General features: G+C 48.2%; 1 protein-coding gene across 2 annotated transcripts; it reads right to left on the bottom strand.

The window, feature by feature from the left end:
* Window positions 1–499: 499 nt before the first annotated feature.
* CRAT (carnitine O-acetyltransferase) lies at window positions 500–15,456 on the bottom strand. 2 transcript variants are annotated; one of them, XM_084219642.1, is made up of 15 exons: window positions 15,228–15,456; window positions 12,959–13,061; window positions 11,577–11,840; window positions 10,987–11,105; window positions 8,872–8,925; window positions 7,830–7,995; window positions 7,092–7,266; window positions 6,478–6,656; window positions 5,382–5,482; window positions 5,074–5,193; window positions 4,464–4,586; window positions 4,199–4,334; window positions 3,702–3,764; window positions 3,070–3,207; window positions 500–2,527 (listed from the first exon to the last, which is right to left on the bottom strand). In XM_084219642.1, exons 1-15 carry the CDS (start codon window positions 15,371–15,373, stop codon window positions 2,312–2,314), a joined length of 2,103 nt encoding a protein of 700 aa, XP_084075768.1. In that variant the 5' UTR covers window positions 15,374–15,456; the 3' UTR covers window positions 500–2,311. The 2 variants fall into 2 exon arrangements, with proteins under 2 accessions (XP_084075768.1, XP_084075767.1); XM_084219641.1 differs by lacking the exon at window positions 12,959–13,061 and having other exon boundaries at window positions 15,228–15,332.
* Window positions 15,457–15,508: the final 52 nt, after the last annotated feature.

Below are 15,508 nucleotides of genomic sequence, written 5' to 3' on the forward strand. Positions count from 1 at the left end.
GCACTTTGCTTTGAGAGCCTTCCCCTTTGAGACAGAAGTGGAAAAGGGCCAGTCTCAAATACTTCAGTGGTGCTACTTGTGCTTGAAGGCATTGCAGACGTGGAAAAATAATTCATCCCCTGGCAACAGAGGCTGATTCAGTATGGGAAGAGGATTGCTTTGGCAAAAGGAATATTTTTTGTTCCGTGTAAAGGCTCCATAAATCCAGATGTTATTCCAGTAAGATTTGTTCTTGTCTGTAGTATTTACACAATCACTTAGAGTTTGATAATACTGAGTATCCTCTTGCAGTTTTCAGTCTGATTGATACAGAGCAGGGATTTCTGCTTGCAGGTCTGTAGTGCTCCTATTCATGTTTTTAGGCTGTCTCACTACATTCAGGATTCTTCTAAAAGATCAACTAAGTCCATGTAGATGATGTGAAAGTGGCAGTTCAATCAAGTTCAATACAATCACTGGCTGTGCAGGTGAGTTTCAATTAAATTTTCCTTTTTTAAGGTATGTTATTAGGTATAGTATAGAAGCTTTGAAATAACATCCTTTCAGGAAAAAAAAATGCCAAAGCATTGGCATGTATATTTTGAAAAGCAAATTAGAATTATTTTTTCTTCTTTTACTTTAAAAAGCTTTAGTGCAAATTTGTTCATACGTGTTCATCAAGGCACTTTGATCATGTCCCTTGCAATTATTTCCCTGTTAACAAAACAGGCCATCACACTCCTAATGCTTCTTGTTTATGGTGACATCCCAGCAGACACATCTTGAAGGGTGTGCAATTTAAATACAGAATTCCTACTGCAGAAAGAGCACTACAATTCTTTATTACCATATGGTTTTACTAAATAAAAGTGTAGTCAGGAGCTTGGGTTATGACAGATGGGTTGGAAGTAGTTCCTATGCTACCATTGTATGTTAATGTTTATATATAATCCTTTCCTGTCTCAAGTTTGTCAACTGAACATAAAAACAGTATCATATGAGATCATTCACAGAATAAAGCTGGCACAAACTGGAGTAGTATTTCAGTAAGAAATAACTCCCCAGAAAAGGTGCTGTGCAGGCACAGTGCAGAAAAAAACCCACAGCTTTCTTCCTGTTTTTCAAGATTTTCTGCCTTGTTACAGCAGAGTGAAAGAAGGGTTTCTGCAGCTGTTTTTCCTTTGCCCTTTAACAGATTTCAACTCTGTGGGCGAGGAATGGAAGTATGTGTTGGAGTTCCTGATCAGAAACATCCTTATGTGTCTACAGCTCAGGCATAACATTGCACAAAAGGGCTGTTTCTGAAAGCAAGGTGTAAAACCACATTGGGTTAATGTGTGTGTCCTGAAGGACATCAGGCATGTGGCTTGTTAATAGTTAGCATCTTTTTCTTTTCCTCAGCTCCAAAGAAAGGTACAATGGAGCAAGTGTCAAGCTAAATGCCTAGGAAATTCCTTCTCATCTCTGCAGATGTGAAGGTACCTAAAGCCAAAGCTGGCAAAACTTACATGAGGAGAGTTTTGTAGAAGCTTTATGGGGAAAAAGCTTTAGGCTGAGCTGGATGATCAATGGTAGGACCACAGCAGGAAGCTGAATAAAAAGCCCAGAGCAAGAACAACAACAACAAAAATAACCTGAAACAGTAAAAATCACCTTAGTTTGTATCAAGTCATGTCTTGTTAAGAGGGTCAGTGTAAGACAAAGGAGATCCCAGTGTCCTGAACAAGGGGAGGGGAACATTCCTGTAGAGCCTCCACTGGTTGGAGTGCCTGGGATAAGTAGTGCAGTGCACTCCCTATGAGACTGGATCTGCTCTGGCTTAACTTCCTTCTCCCCTTACTGAAGTTGAATGATGAGGCTTTGCTGGAGCAGTAGAAAAATCTTCAGTCAAGACTGGAAGATGCTCTTCAGAAGATGAAACCAGAAAAAAGACTTGGTCTTACAGTAGTTGTATCATACAATAAACATTCCCTGCTTTTCATGGACAAGAACTACCTTCTTCACCAAATGGATTTAGATACTGACAAGGACTGTAGTTCTGTATTCCCTTACAGTAGTTTTCATAAAAATCATATTTGTGTCCTCTTTGAGGACAGGAAGGTGCACTTTGCGTTGATGGGAGAGGCCCTCTCAGTTCTACTTTGGTTTGAGGCAGTGTTTCCCCTCACTACAGAGTCTGATGTCTGTGGGTGACTATTCTGTAAAATCTTGCTGAAAACAAATGGTAGGTATCTTCTTAGGTTCCAGGGCAGGCTGTTCTCTGAATTGTTTTCTGAGGAACTGGGAGCTTCAGTGCATCAGGGATAGCCCATTTAACTGGGGGGTTTCCCTCTTACAGTTTGGATTTGGGAGCAGCCTGGAGCAAGATTCTCATGTCTAGCAGCGCTTTCTCAAGATAATGTGCCATGCGGGCTGCGTTTGTGTCAGCACAGCTATTGAAGGCTGAAATTGCAAAGTTGATGTGTTCCTCCATGGGGTTGTAACACACTCCGTAGCCATCTGGAACCACGGGACCAAAACACATCACACAATCTGTCTTGGCTGGGACCTGTGGAGACAATGTGATTAAAACCTTCTGACCAGTCAGAGAAAAATGAAACCATCAAATGGAAACAGTTCTGTCAACAGAGGAAACTCATCTCATGCTCTAGAAGGGCCTCTGTTCACCCTCACTTCCCACCACACGTGCTGGATGCTGCCCTTTAAAAGCAATGTGTTTTCCTCTGCATTTGCACAGGAGTGCTTCCCCCGGGTAAGCTTGTAGTAAGTTACAAGTAGAATTATTCCGTAAGAATCAGAGCAGAACACTTAACACAAAGCTCTTCTGGCTGCTGACTTCATTGATATCACTTGGATTTAGACACCAAACACTCTTGGTGATCTTGGCTTTGGTTATGTTAGTGTTTTATGTGTCTGTGAGGGACTGTGGCAGGTGGAAGATCAGATCTGTAGCTTTATAGGATTGACAGCCAGCTTAGAAATTTCTGACCCAATGCAGATGAGTTTCTAACCAAAAGGTACCGAAGAGAAACATGGAGAAGGAAGTCATGAAAAGGAACAGAGAGTGCTTTTGGCTCAGATGAGTTGTACCTGGCTGGTTGAGAGATTGAAGTGCATTGCAACAGCATAGGCTGTGTCCATGAAGAGCTCAGGTATGCTCACCAGGTCCTCGATTGCCTGGAGCTTCAGCCCCAAGAGGTGCCGGTCTATGGCATTGCCCCGTATGGCCTGGGGGAAAACAAGGATGGACAGATGAAAGCCAGGCCTGAGCAAAACTATTTCTTTGGGTTAAAGAAAAGAACACTTCTAAAAAGTCTCTAAAGGTAGAAGGAGACTAGATGTTGCTTATAAGACCAATAATCTTGTTTGTAAGGACTGTGAAATTAAACACACCAGTGGAAACAACCTTACAGTTTCTGCCCATGGACTCCCTCGGGTTTAAGGGCTCCTTGTGCAACTTTGTGTTTATCAGCAACAATGATGGTAAGAAATGAAACTATTGTAATATTTGATTCTCTCCCTTAGGCCAGTCACAAGGGACACTTAACACACCAGCTAGAGAGGATTTAGTCTGCGGCTTTAGAGCAATGTCAGATCAGACTTTTGCAAAACTGATGGCCACACTGCTGTGTCAGGAGCAAAAGATGTTCAGGTCTTGTCTTTCCCTAGAACTCGCATTTGCTGGGTAAACCCCCAAGCCTGTCTGTATAGAGGACACTCACCATGTCTGTGTACTCCCTGTGGGCCTGTGTGGCTCTCCTCAGCAGGTCTGCTTTCTCCTGGTCCTGAGAACACACAAATCTATTATTAAGTTTTTCTACAGAATGGAGAACCTCATATTGGCTGTTCTCTAGGATGGAGGACATTTCTGCTTTGTGTGTCTGTATGAAACTCATTTATATTTACTAGATTTAATTTTTGCATCATTTTGTTTGGCAGCATTACTTCATTCTGAATAGAGTTCATCCATCAGTAGCAGAACTTAGTTTGAGTAGCTGAACAGCCTTACAAAGGACTTTTTGGTGGGCTCAGAAACATCCACATGATATGATAGAAAAGTCAAATCAAACCCCTGATGTGTAAAGATACTGCAAGCTATGGTTTAGCTCAGTGTGGGGTGCAGCCCTCCTTAGCTGAGACCAGATGACATGGGGTTAGCCAAATAAACAGCTTTTCTCTTTTCTGGATTCCTCTTACTCCACTTCTTTGAGATCCTCACCGATTTGTCAGGGCTGTCCATGGATTGCACAAACTTGAGGGAGGCCACAGAGGCGGAGCGGATGGTGTCAGTGCGGCCCAGGTGGAACATGCGCAGTGACGCGCTCTCGTACGTGGCACAGGCGCGGCCGTACATCCTGGGACAGCGAGGAGAAAGCCACACAAGTGAGTCTGCCCTGGGAGAGCCTTCTCTGTGCCAGCTTTATCAAGCTCACGTTTGAGTCTGTCAGTGAGGAGGTTGAGGAATGACCTATAGGTGGTCTTACCTGTAGTATGCCAGCTGCAAGGCCAGCTGGATAAAAGCATCAGGGCTTATCTTCTCTGACTTGGGAAATCCTTTCCCAAATTGATGAAAGACCATGACTCTGATATCCAGATCTTCAACCATTCTACAAGGAAAGAAAGATGAACTGTTCCTTTGTTTGTTGCTCATTCTTATAACACAGTGGAATGGATTTGCTTTCTCAAGGCTCAGAGGGAACAGGCCATCTGGATCTGACCTATGCAGGGACAGAGAGCTCCAGCACACATAGATCTCTTTGGGCAGCACCACAGAGGTAAGAATTTTTGGCCACTGCTGAAAATCTTCACCAGGTTAGACGGTCATGTGTGTGTTTATACTCCAGTATTCTTGGCTGGATCCAGTAAAGCCTTGCTCTTTCTCAGCAAATGGGATGAATCAGTAATGATACTTTTCTATCACTTCTGACCTTATTCCTGGCAGTGCTTTTCAGCTCAGCTCGATGCTGTTGAGCCCAGAAGTCACTGGGAAAACTCCCTGGCTGCACTGGGGAAAGCCTCATTTAAAACACTGACAGGCTCCAAAGGGGGACAAGAATTACTCCCTCAATCATCCACCCACTTCTCCATACTCACATGTTGAGGTTTTGCTTTGCCTTCTCTATGTCATTCTTGATTTCTGGGGTGATGTTAAACCGCAGCTTTTTGGGCATCGGCAGATGAACTGTAGGCGATTTGCCCGTCTCAGGTTTCTTCCTGCACAGAAAAATGGTTCAGTTTGACCAGACCTTTGGCATGAGGCTCAGCTAGGAATGCCACAGCCTGGACAGAAATGTACAGGAGACCTTCCTTAACTCCTTGTGACACTGGTCAGAGCCTGACAGACCCCTCACAGTGCCAATAAGGGACCTCCAATGCTGAGGAAAAGCAGGGGCAGCACTCACGTGAACTCCACGACATGGTCCACAAGAGCAACGATGGGAGGGCCTTCGGAGGGAGCGTGTTCATATACGAGACCACAGGAACCATCTTCAGCAATGATGAACTGGGAGAGAAGCATGAGAGGGCAGTGTTGAAGACAGGCAGTGTATAAGGCAGAAGATACCCAGAGAGACCTCAGTGTCTCCCTGTCTGTATCAGAGCCTGTCCTTGCACACTGAGAGGTCTCCTTTAGCAGCACAGCAGTGGAATCCTTTCAGCAGGTGCAGAAGATCTGAGAGCACTGTTACAATTCTGCAAAATTCCCTAGAGAAGGGTGTGCCTGACATATTGATGTGCTCAGTGCTCTGGCCACACAGAGAGGTTCAGTGGTTCTGGTTTACTGAGATGCATCTACAGTACAGGAATAACATTGCCACATGCTGGCTTACCCTTACTTTTCAATCAGGTGGAACATCTAAACTTTATCCCCTTGGTGAAGAGTTCCAAACAGGAACAAAACAGTTGAAAACACTCTGAAGAGTGTTTGGTATGAGAAGAGTCCTCTAAAGCACCATTGCTACAATCTGCAAGCCAGGATATACCAACTAATGAAGGAAAAAGCTCCAACTGCAGTTGCTGTTGAAGGATCTTGACATGACTGAATGGGAGAAGAGATCAGAGGGATGCTGTGGGATGGCAGTGCATGTTTCAAAAAACTAAACGAAATGCCATGGGGCAGCTTCTGGCAGAACCAGGAAAAGTGACAAGCCTGGAGGAAATCCAAGGAACAGACCTCCCATCGTTTGGGCTGCCTCTGAGCAGATGAGGCGTTGTTGACCGCAGGCAGAAAATTGATTTATAAGGAACACAAAGACCTGCTGCACTGAATAAACGTGGGCAGAGGCAGAAAAGAAACAAGTCCCTGAGGCAGCAACAAATGCTGGTGACTGCAGGGGGAACCACAGGATCTCACCACCACTCCTCACCTCCCTTGTTTTTCCACTCTCTTGACATGAGGACCTTTGCTGCAAAAGGTTCCTGGGATTTTTTGGACTTTTGTAGTCTCAGGAAACACCTTCAGAGCCACCTCTTGAGTACTTTTAGAGCACCAGTTCTTACCTGCAGGGTTTTGTCGAACCATCGGTTGCCGCTGTTCAAGTGGCTGCCTCCACCGTGCAGCATCTGCGCGGCCACGCGGCTCTTGTAGATGTCCTCGGACACGCGGGGCATGGGGGCGTCCAGGCACACGATGCAGATGCTCTTCTCAATCGCACGCACAGACTCCTTGTTGGTCTTATCTGGGAGAGAGATGAACTGTGAGTTAAGAGGGAGCTGTGTCATTGGAAGGACAGACATTTGAAAGGGTGGGTTTGAAGGATGCAGTGTTGGGTTCCCAGCGTACCTCAGTGGGGGTGTATTAAAATTGTAGCCAGCTGGGTTGTTACAGGTGTGAATATGCTGCATTCACCCTCCTTTTTTCAATTTTCTTACATCCTACCCGTTTGCAAGGCAACAAACTCTGGGATTTCACTAAACTTCATACTTTGAATCTGTACCTCCCAACGCAAAAATTACAACAGATTGCAACAATTGCTTCTTTAAGGTGGAAAGCTCCTGTTATCTGTCCAAAACAAGCTTCCAAAAGAAAAAACTGAGCAGAGTAGAGTGGGGAGGTTTGTTATTCAAGGATCTGCAGTGTTTGTTAGCACATGTGTGTTAGGGGCTCTACAGACCTTTCAGAAGGTTGTTGTAGGCTTTTGCCCAGCTGTTTCGGTGGTTGGTGGTGAGGATCCCAATAGGTTCTTTGTTTGTTTGGAGGGAGGTGTTCCAAATCTTCTCCAGCTGAATGAAGAGCTGGTCAGCAGTAAGGGGAGATCCATCACTGTTGTAAACATCCAGCTCAAAGAACTGAAGGTGAGAAAAGTGGACAAGGACAGAGACAGAGAGTGAGAGAAGATAATTGTGAAGCCCCAGAAACTGGCAGCAGCTACTTTGAGAGGGTAAGGCCTGGCTGAAGAACTCAGCTTGCAAGACTTTTGAGGGATGCTCAGAATTGAGAGACCCAAGTCCAGCTTCCTTTGCAGGGCATAAATACAGTCCTGGTTTTATGAAGCCATGGTAACAAGGACCAAGGAGGAATTCCTGTTTCTGAGACTAAGCTGCAGTGGGAGGGTTTGTTATCCAATTTTCACTTTCAGTTTCCAGTTGCAGACATGGTGTCTGGGCTTTGAGAGACAGGAATTACAGGGACAAGAAACAGAGGAAGGAAGACAGTATTTTTCTGCCTCTAGTGTGCTGCTTACACGTGGCAATTCTGCTGCTGGCCAAAGGGGATAAAGGGAGCAGGAACAAATCCCTGGTGAGAAAATCCTTGTGGGCAGAGACTTCGTTATTCCCTTTCCTCTGGATAACATCTAGCAAAAGGGACACCTGCACCTCAACAAACCTTGAAAGCCCAGCAGTTGTCTTACCTGGAAGTTGTGAACGACTGCGATGTGTCTGGACTGCTTTTTGCCTTTGGCATAGTTGACAATGGAGTCCCGCTTGGGCCCGGGAATGCGGCAGGATGAGAGGATCTGGTAGTACTGGTTCATACAGAGGGGCTTCCCACCCATGTACTCCACTGGAAGGGTCTCACTGGACACACAGCAAGGTAAGGAGGAAGGAGAGAGAGAACAGATCAGTGTGAGCAGGCCTGTACTCACCAAACAGGTCACAGGCTCTGCCCTGCAGCTGCGCTCCCTCCCTCCCTCCCTCCCTCCCTCTGTCAAAACCTAAAGATATTGGTGGCATAAAAAAGGGGCTTTCCTTCCCCATTCCTAGCAGCTTTCTTAGTACAGGCTACAGAAAATGTCTGTCTGCCGGCCTTTCATTTGGGAAGGGAAAAAACACTGTCCTTTCTGTGACACCAGAGAATCAGGTCTCTGGACCTACTCCATGGCTGTCGTTGTGAGTGACGAGTGTCTGATGTGCTGAAGTGATTCATGAACTAGGCAGGGGCTCAATCACTCGCTTCTGCAGTCATATTCCAACTACCCTGAACTTTGTCTGACTGTTGGTGTTGGTAAACATATTTTTGGACTTTAATAAGGTGTGTCCAGCAGAGATTTGCTGGTGACAAAAAAAGGGGTCAGGGAGGAACAAATTTCTCTAGAGCTCATCCCATCTAGCTGGGAGGTGAGAAACACCAGGAACCCAATGTTAGAGACTCAAATTCCTGCTGCCTGAGCTATAGTTTGTCCTGTGAGCAAACAGAAGTGCAAAGCTCTGTAAGACTGTCAGTCGTGCTCACTCCCTCCAAGCATGTTCCCATGCCAGTGAAAGCATTAAGGTAAACAAAGAAGGTGAAGACAGAAGAGTAAGTTTGCTTTTTGGAGGGGACTGCGGATTACAGTATCTCTTTCCAAATCTGTGCTGTCATCTCTTGCCTTTTTATATGGGAGATTTCTGGACAAGGCTCAGCCTCTCTGATGTTAAAGAAGGTGTGAGCTCTCAGGAGGGTCAGTAACTCACTTGTCAATCATGGTCTTGAAATCCAGGATACCCTCGATCAGCTTGGCAGCAAACCTGGAAAAATACCAAATGTAACAAGCTGAGATCCAGCACAGATGTGTCTGGGGCTGAGGGATGAGCTGAGGAGGATTAGCAGAGCTGTTCTGTGCTCCTCAGAAAGCTCAGCCTTTCTGCCAAGCCCCTGTTGTGCCCATCTCTGGTTCACTGACACAGCCACTCTGGGCTGTGATTTGAGATTGCTGCATAGTCCTACTGTGTGGCAGTTTCTTTTTTTATGTGTCTTACTACACAGCCAAGGAACTCTGGACAGCTTTCAAGAAAGAAGGATTGTCATGCATTAATGACTCTCTCACAGCAGTGTTTGCTACTGATGTGTTACGATTTTATCACATCTGAGTTCTGATTCTCAGCATTAGAACAGCACCAAGGATTTCTGCCCTTCCCTGGGTAGGGGCCAACTTGGATTGTCAAGCCAAGATGCAGCTGTTTCTCCCTGCATCTAAGACACCACTGGTGACTGAGTTCTTACCCCAGTGAATATCCTGCTGCTAACATAACTCTGCAGAACCTTCCTCTGGCATTGAGGGCTTGGAAACAAAGCAGATGTGCTGCATGAGGACACTGAGGTGTTGTGTTTACCAGGATCAATGTAAACAATTGGCCAATGCCAGCTCCCAACAGGGCTGTGACATGCCACATCAAGCTGCTTAGCTAAGAAGTGACCTTCTCTTAGCTAGATTGGCCCTCTCTGACATGGGAGCTCCCACCTGTCCCTGAAGAAAGGAGGCAGGAGGTCACTGGGACAGAAGGTTGTGTTGTTGGCTGAGCGACGTGGTGCCAACATTTGGCATTTGCAGGCAGTATCCTTTAGATTGGCTCAGCCTGCCATCCCTAGGAAAGATCAAAGGACACAACTCCAAGAACCTAAGGGTTCTGTGAAATGAGACATTCTGCAAAGTAGTTTTCAATTAAAATTCCTCTGCCTTACTGTAAAACATGAGGAAAACACTAGTAAGAGTGTCTGTGTTCCTTTCCAGAGAATTAACAGCCTGGAAGCAGAGGTTGGGCTCAAGGAGATGTGAGAGGTTGGATGACTTCTAGTCAGCCAGCAATTTTGCCAGGTTAAGGAGTAAAAAACCACAACTTTCCAAATTTACCTTTTGCTTTAGTTTCAAGCTGCACTGTCAAACTTCTTTGTGCAGCCACAAACTACCCAAACATACAGGAGTCCACTGTCTTACGCAGCTGCTGAATTGCACTGGTTGGGCACTTGCAGCTCTCCAGATTATTTAGAAAACTTAAGAGTGAATAATATGACAGGGAGCTTTCAAGACATTTGTGTACTCTTGCACTGCTGTGAGGCTAATCCTCTGCTCAGGTCTATCGAGGGGTGGGAGGGAGGATTTGTTCCCAGCCTTATTGATCCCCTAACTTGTACTTTTGATCTGCTAGGGCAATGCTGACTGGTAACTGTGGCAAAGATACCTGTGTAAAGGTCAGTGCCTAAGTTTTGCAAACGGATTCAACACACTGCTAGTGGTGGTTAAAAATTAAAGGGAGCCCACGAGGAAGAGAGGGCACGGCAGGGTCTGATTGCAAGGAAAAGCTTGGAGTGGTAAGGCTGATCACTGTGATTTCCCAAACCATGAATCACAGTAGGGGATAGTCCCTGTCAGGCTCCCCCATCCCTATAAATTAGCAAACTCCAGAGGCATTTCTGGGTGATCTCCTTTACATGCCTGGGCTACTTTTCTATGTCTCCTTTAACTGCACACACAATCACAGTGCCTCCACTACATCCTCACAATGTCTTCAGCCAGTGATGGGACCATTTTGCAGTGAAGATCTGTACTTGAGCAAAGACCTAAATGTAGTTTCTTAGTCCCTGCTTAATACCTGAACCACTAGACTCTTTGGTTTTCTCCCCTGATGAAATATTTAGTCTGGTGCAACCAGGAGTTTCCTTACAGTCTGGTAGCCTTGCCCTTACAGCAAAGACAGCTCAGACCTGGGCACCACATTACTCTTCTCAATCTGCCTTAATACCCTCATCCCTGTTGAGCACAAAAAGCTCATCCCACCTATAACCTGAGGGAAGGTAGAAAAGGATTTTACCTGAGCTGACCTTGTCGATCCAGAAAATCCTGCTTAGGTAAAACCACACCTGGGCTGGAGTGGACCACAACTGGCAAGCGATATTCCAGGTAAGCTGTCTTCAGCCACCAGTCTGAGAGCTGGGATGGAAAAAGAAAACATGCAGGGAGCTGCTGCTGCTGTCCAACACAATTCTGGCTGATGGGTCTCAGCATCCTGCCCCCAGTTCTGTCCCACATTTTGCAAACAAAGGGGTTTGTACTACGCGGGTGGAAGGGGAAAGGAGGATTTGAGCAAGGCATGGGTGGCTTTTGGTACAGGGCTTGAGCAGAGGGTTTCATTCAAGTTCTTGAGGCAGCTGTGTGATGCTGACAGGTTCAAATCTTCAGCAGCCAGAGGCAGGGCCAGCGACTCCCTGTTCTGCCATAATCTCTCTGCTCACCCAAGTCCTGGCGAGGAGTTTGCACAGCTTGGGGAGATCAGCAGCACACTGGTCAGAAAGGTGACGCCATTAAAACGCAGGTACCAGTGGATGCAGGCAGGACAGGGAAGAAATGCACATCAGCCCTCTACCCTCCCAGACCAGAGCTGGGGCCAGAGCCCTGACCTACCCAGTTCTCTGTTTTTCTGGCTCTTCTCTCCAGGCCTTTCTGCAGCCTCTCGCCGACGCCCCCCGGCTTGCGGAACTCGGCCACCAGCTGCTCTGTGTGCCTCAGCTCCTCCGGGCTGATGATGGGCTGCAGGGCCAGCAGGTACCGGTCCAGTGTCTGCTGCAGTGGTGGCACAGGCAGGTGGGGCAGCGCTTCCTGGTGGAGCTGCAGTCTGCCCATGATCTTGTTTACAGATGTCTGCTTCATCAGGCCACAGGGCCTGGCCTGCAAAGCACAGAGCAAATGTCGAGACAGAAATTCCCCCAAAATAGCAAAGAACCTGCATCTAGGAGTTTCCATCCCAGCCTCTCTGTGGGCACATGTGTGTCCCAGCCTGGGAGCAGAGCACGGCTGTGTGCTGGAGAAGGGTGCAGGACATCCAGGAAAGCTATGAAAGAGAAACTCCATCTCCAAGATACCTATTCTCAACTCCTCAGAGAAAATGCTGCTGGGATAATGACATATCTCCCCACTCTGTGGACACCTTCCAGCTGAGAGTCTCCGTGTGATGAACAGAGTCAAACCCTTCCATCCCATGGTAAGTGGGAAGAAAGTTGTGGAAAAAACAATAATCTTTTGAATTATCAGAAACTTTCGTTATTTCTTACAAAAGCATAAGGCTAAAAAGCAGAGCCCTTGTGCCAAACCAAACTATCCTTTTGGCTTTGAGGAGGTAAATTTAGCTAAGTTTGGGGTAGGATTAAAATGCCTCTTCTCTATCTATTCAGAAAACTGTGGGTGATGCCAAAAGGCTCCTGCGATCCAGTTGGGTCACGTAGGGAAAAAAAGCACCAACCACTTCCCTGGCTGGAAAAATATAACAGAGCAAACCCAAGTGCTCACCAGGAAATCAACTCACCAGTTTTCCCCAAAAAGAGTAACAACATTCTTTTGGATGAGCGGGGTTGTACATTCTTCAGCTTGAAGATGTTTCAATAGTACTCTCAAGGTTTCCAGTTCCCTCTGCACCTCTCTCTCCTGTGGATCTACTGAATCAGACACTCCTGCAGGACTCTGGACTTTGCATTGTCAGTGTACTGAGAATGCAAAGCCACTAAGAACGCTCCCTTTGACTTCCAAAACAGTGAGAAAATAGCTGTCCCCACACCTCCTCCGAGCAGTTTGGCAGGAGAAGAAAGAGCTAATCTACAAGGTAACAAAGCCCCCCAGAAATTGCCCTGGTTTTGAGCAGCTGGGTCTTTGTAGGACCTGGAAAGAGCTGTGAGATTGAGATTCGGAGAAGGAATGAGAAAAACAGGAGGAAGAATTACCGAAGCACAAAAGAAGAGTGGCACCAGGAGGAATAGAAAGGTGTTGGTCACAGCAGCTTGGGCATACTGTACCTTCTCTGCTTGCTTCTGCTTCCTATCCAAGGCCGGTAGGACAGAAAAGATCATAAAGCTCTCCCTCAGCTTGTGTGGGTCTCCTCTTCCACCTGACAATGTGCTGCCCGTGCAGGGCGTCACCTCATTAGCCAACTGCCACATGACTGCTGCGACCAGAGGGCTCCAGGGCTGGCACAGCCCCAGCAGGGGACAGGAATGATCAGATCACTGGATTGCGACAACTGCCCTGAAGGTGCCCCTCCGGGCAGCTGATCAATACCTGGCCAGAGCCTCTCTCTGAGCAAGCTCTGGGCTCCAGCTAGGGCAGAAGTGGGGATGTTGTTCCTTCAGCCTTTGCCTGGGCCATGAAACTACTGTGGCTGTTGGGAGAGGTAGCTGGACATAAGGCAGGAGAGACCCCAGTTTATGTCCTGGAGGTGGTACCATGGGCAGTACCCTAACTGCCCTCACTCCCCATGCATGAGTGGTCATTATTGCAAGCTGAGACTTTGGGGAGTTCTGGGTTGTCAACTCTTAAAAAAAACCCAAAAAACAACCAAAAAAGTATCTCCACAGCAAGGCAATGAGATTGCCATGCAGTCACAAGGAATATCAGTCCCTCCATCGCATGTCTAATGTACTGAGGGGCAGAAAGTACAGTCTACATAGCTTGATGATGATCCCAAACAAACAGCTGCAGATTTTCCATGGAGTAACAATGAAAATCCCAAAACAAACCCATGGAAGCCACTGTATGTTAAAATGTGGAATGCATTTGTTATCTTCCCTCTTTTCTGTCCCCTGCTTGTTTGGTTTGGGGTTAAACTCAAGGATTTGGTGGGAGAAGGAACAGTGATCAGAGCTGAGGGGGCAGCTGACAGCAGAGGAAACAGCCCAATCCTCTCCACAAGCAGCAGGAAAACAAACACCAGTGGAGCAGGGTGTGCAGACTGGGCCAGCCTGTGGGCTGGCATCGCTGCTGAGCCACTGTCCAACACAGCAAAGAACCTCTTCCAGAGCCTGCAAAGCTGGTGGGAAAGGAAATCCACCTGCTGGGGGGCAGAAGGAATTTCCTAGCTGATTCTTAGCACAGCCACAGAATAAGTATCAGGATGTCTGAGGTTTGTCTTTTATTTTTAAATCATAATCTGGAGTGCCCTTTAAGCCCAGAGACAACTGGGTGCCCTGCCTGGTCCCTCAGTAACTGTGAGTGGATCCACACTGAGGCTGCTGTTCTGCTGCTCTGTCTCCTTCTGTCAGGACCAGAAAGGGACTGCAAAGAGCAGCTCCCAGGCCTGGCAGGGGTCTGACAGCTCTGCCCTGTGTGCAGCAGGATGGGCACCACTGATGCCATCTGCCTGGGCTTCCCTGGCTCCTCCCTGGAGCAGTCCAGCAGCCACCTTCCTGCTGTCCAGCCCCAACTGGACATCTCAATACAAGACAAGGCACTGGTGGAGAGGGTCCAGAGGAGGAGATAAAGATAATTAAGGGACTTGAGCATCTCTCTTATGAGGAGAGTGAGAGACTGTGTGAGTTCATCCTGTTTAATCTGAAGAAGAGGAGGCTGACAGGGACTCTTAACAATCCATATAAATATCATCAAGGTGGGCGTCAAGAGGGTGGTGCCAGACTCTCTTCAGTGGTACACAGTGACAGGAGAGGAAGCAATGACCGTAAACTAAAATACAAGAATCTGCCCTCAACACGAGGAATAACTTTTTTACATTGAGGATGGCAGAGCACTGTGCCCTAGTGCCTGCCCAGGGACGGTGTGCAGTCTCACTCTCTGGAGATATTCCAAACACACCTGGACACGTTCCTGTGTCACCTGCCCCAGGTGACCCTGCGTTGGCGGGGGGGTTGGACAGGGTAATCTCCAGAGATCCATCCCTTCCAACCCTGACAATTCTGGGACTGTCACCTCCGTCCCCGACAGCTTCACCGTGCATGCTGCCGCCAGGCACGGGAAGAACCCAGCGGGCCTGGGGGACTGACTTCGGCAGGGTCCCTGCCCCGCTCCCGGGGGAGGTGGCACCGAGCGCATCCGAACGCACGGCCCTGACCGGGGACCCGGGCTTGTGCTCCGGGCTGGGGCGCGGGGCCGGACCCGACAGCGGCACCGCCGGGAGCCACCGTCTGCACTGCCCCGGCTAAAGGCCCCGCACGGCCCCGGGCTCGCCGCCCGCCCGCCCTGTCCGCTGCCCGATGTAGCGACCCTCGACCGCCCCCTTCGCGCCCCGTCTCCGGCCAGTCCTGGCGGAGCCGCCCCTCCCGGTGTCGCTCTTACCGCAGCCCTGGCCACCAAGGCGAGCATGGCCCCGCACGCCGGGCCCCGGGCCCGCCGCAAGGACACCCCGGCCGCCGGCGCTCCACCGCCCCGGGGCGGGGCCGCCGCGCCGCCATCTTGGAGTAGGGCAAATCCGGCCTTGCCATCTTTGGGAAAGGCAGAGTGATGCTTTGAGCGGAAGGAGCGCCGCGGCCGGTGGCGGAGCCGTGCTGCGGTCCCTCTCTCCGCTGCCTTCTCCCGGAGATGATGAGGAAGGTCCTGTCTCTCGCCCCTCCGCTGCC

The sequence above is a fragment of the Fringilla coelebs genome, assembly GCF_963513975.1.
Source record: "Fringilla coelebs genome assembly, chromosome: 21".
Classification (NCBI taxonomy): domain Eukaryota; kingdom Metazoa; phylum Chordata; class Aves; order Passeriformes; family Fringillidae; genus Fringilla; species Fringilla coelebs.

Bases quoted from the DNA above. Each gene is read 5' to 3' on its own strand.
- CRAT (XM_084219642.1), bottom strand. From the start codon at position 15,373: ATGGCAAGGCCGGATTTGCCCTACTCCAAGATGGCGGCGCGGCGGCCC. The intron at 11,106-11,576 runs GTAGGTCAGGGC...TTTCCATCCCAG, and splicing joins CCAGAAAAACAGAGAACTGG to CTCTCAGACTGGTGGCTGAA. The intron at 3,208-3,701 runs GTGAGTGTCCTC...GTTTTCCCCCAG, and splicing joins ACAGGGAGTACACAGACATG to GCCATACGGGGCAATGCCAT.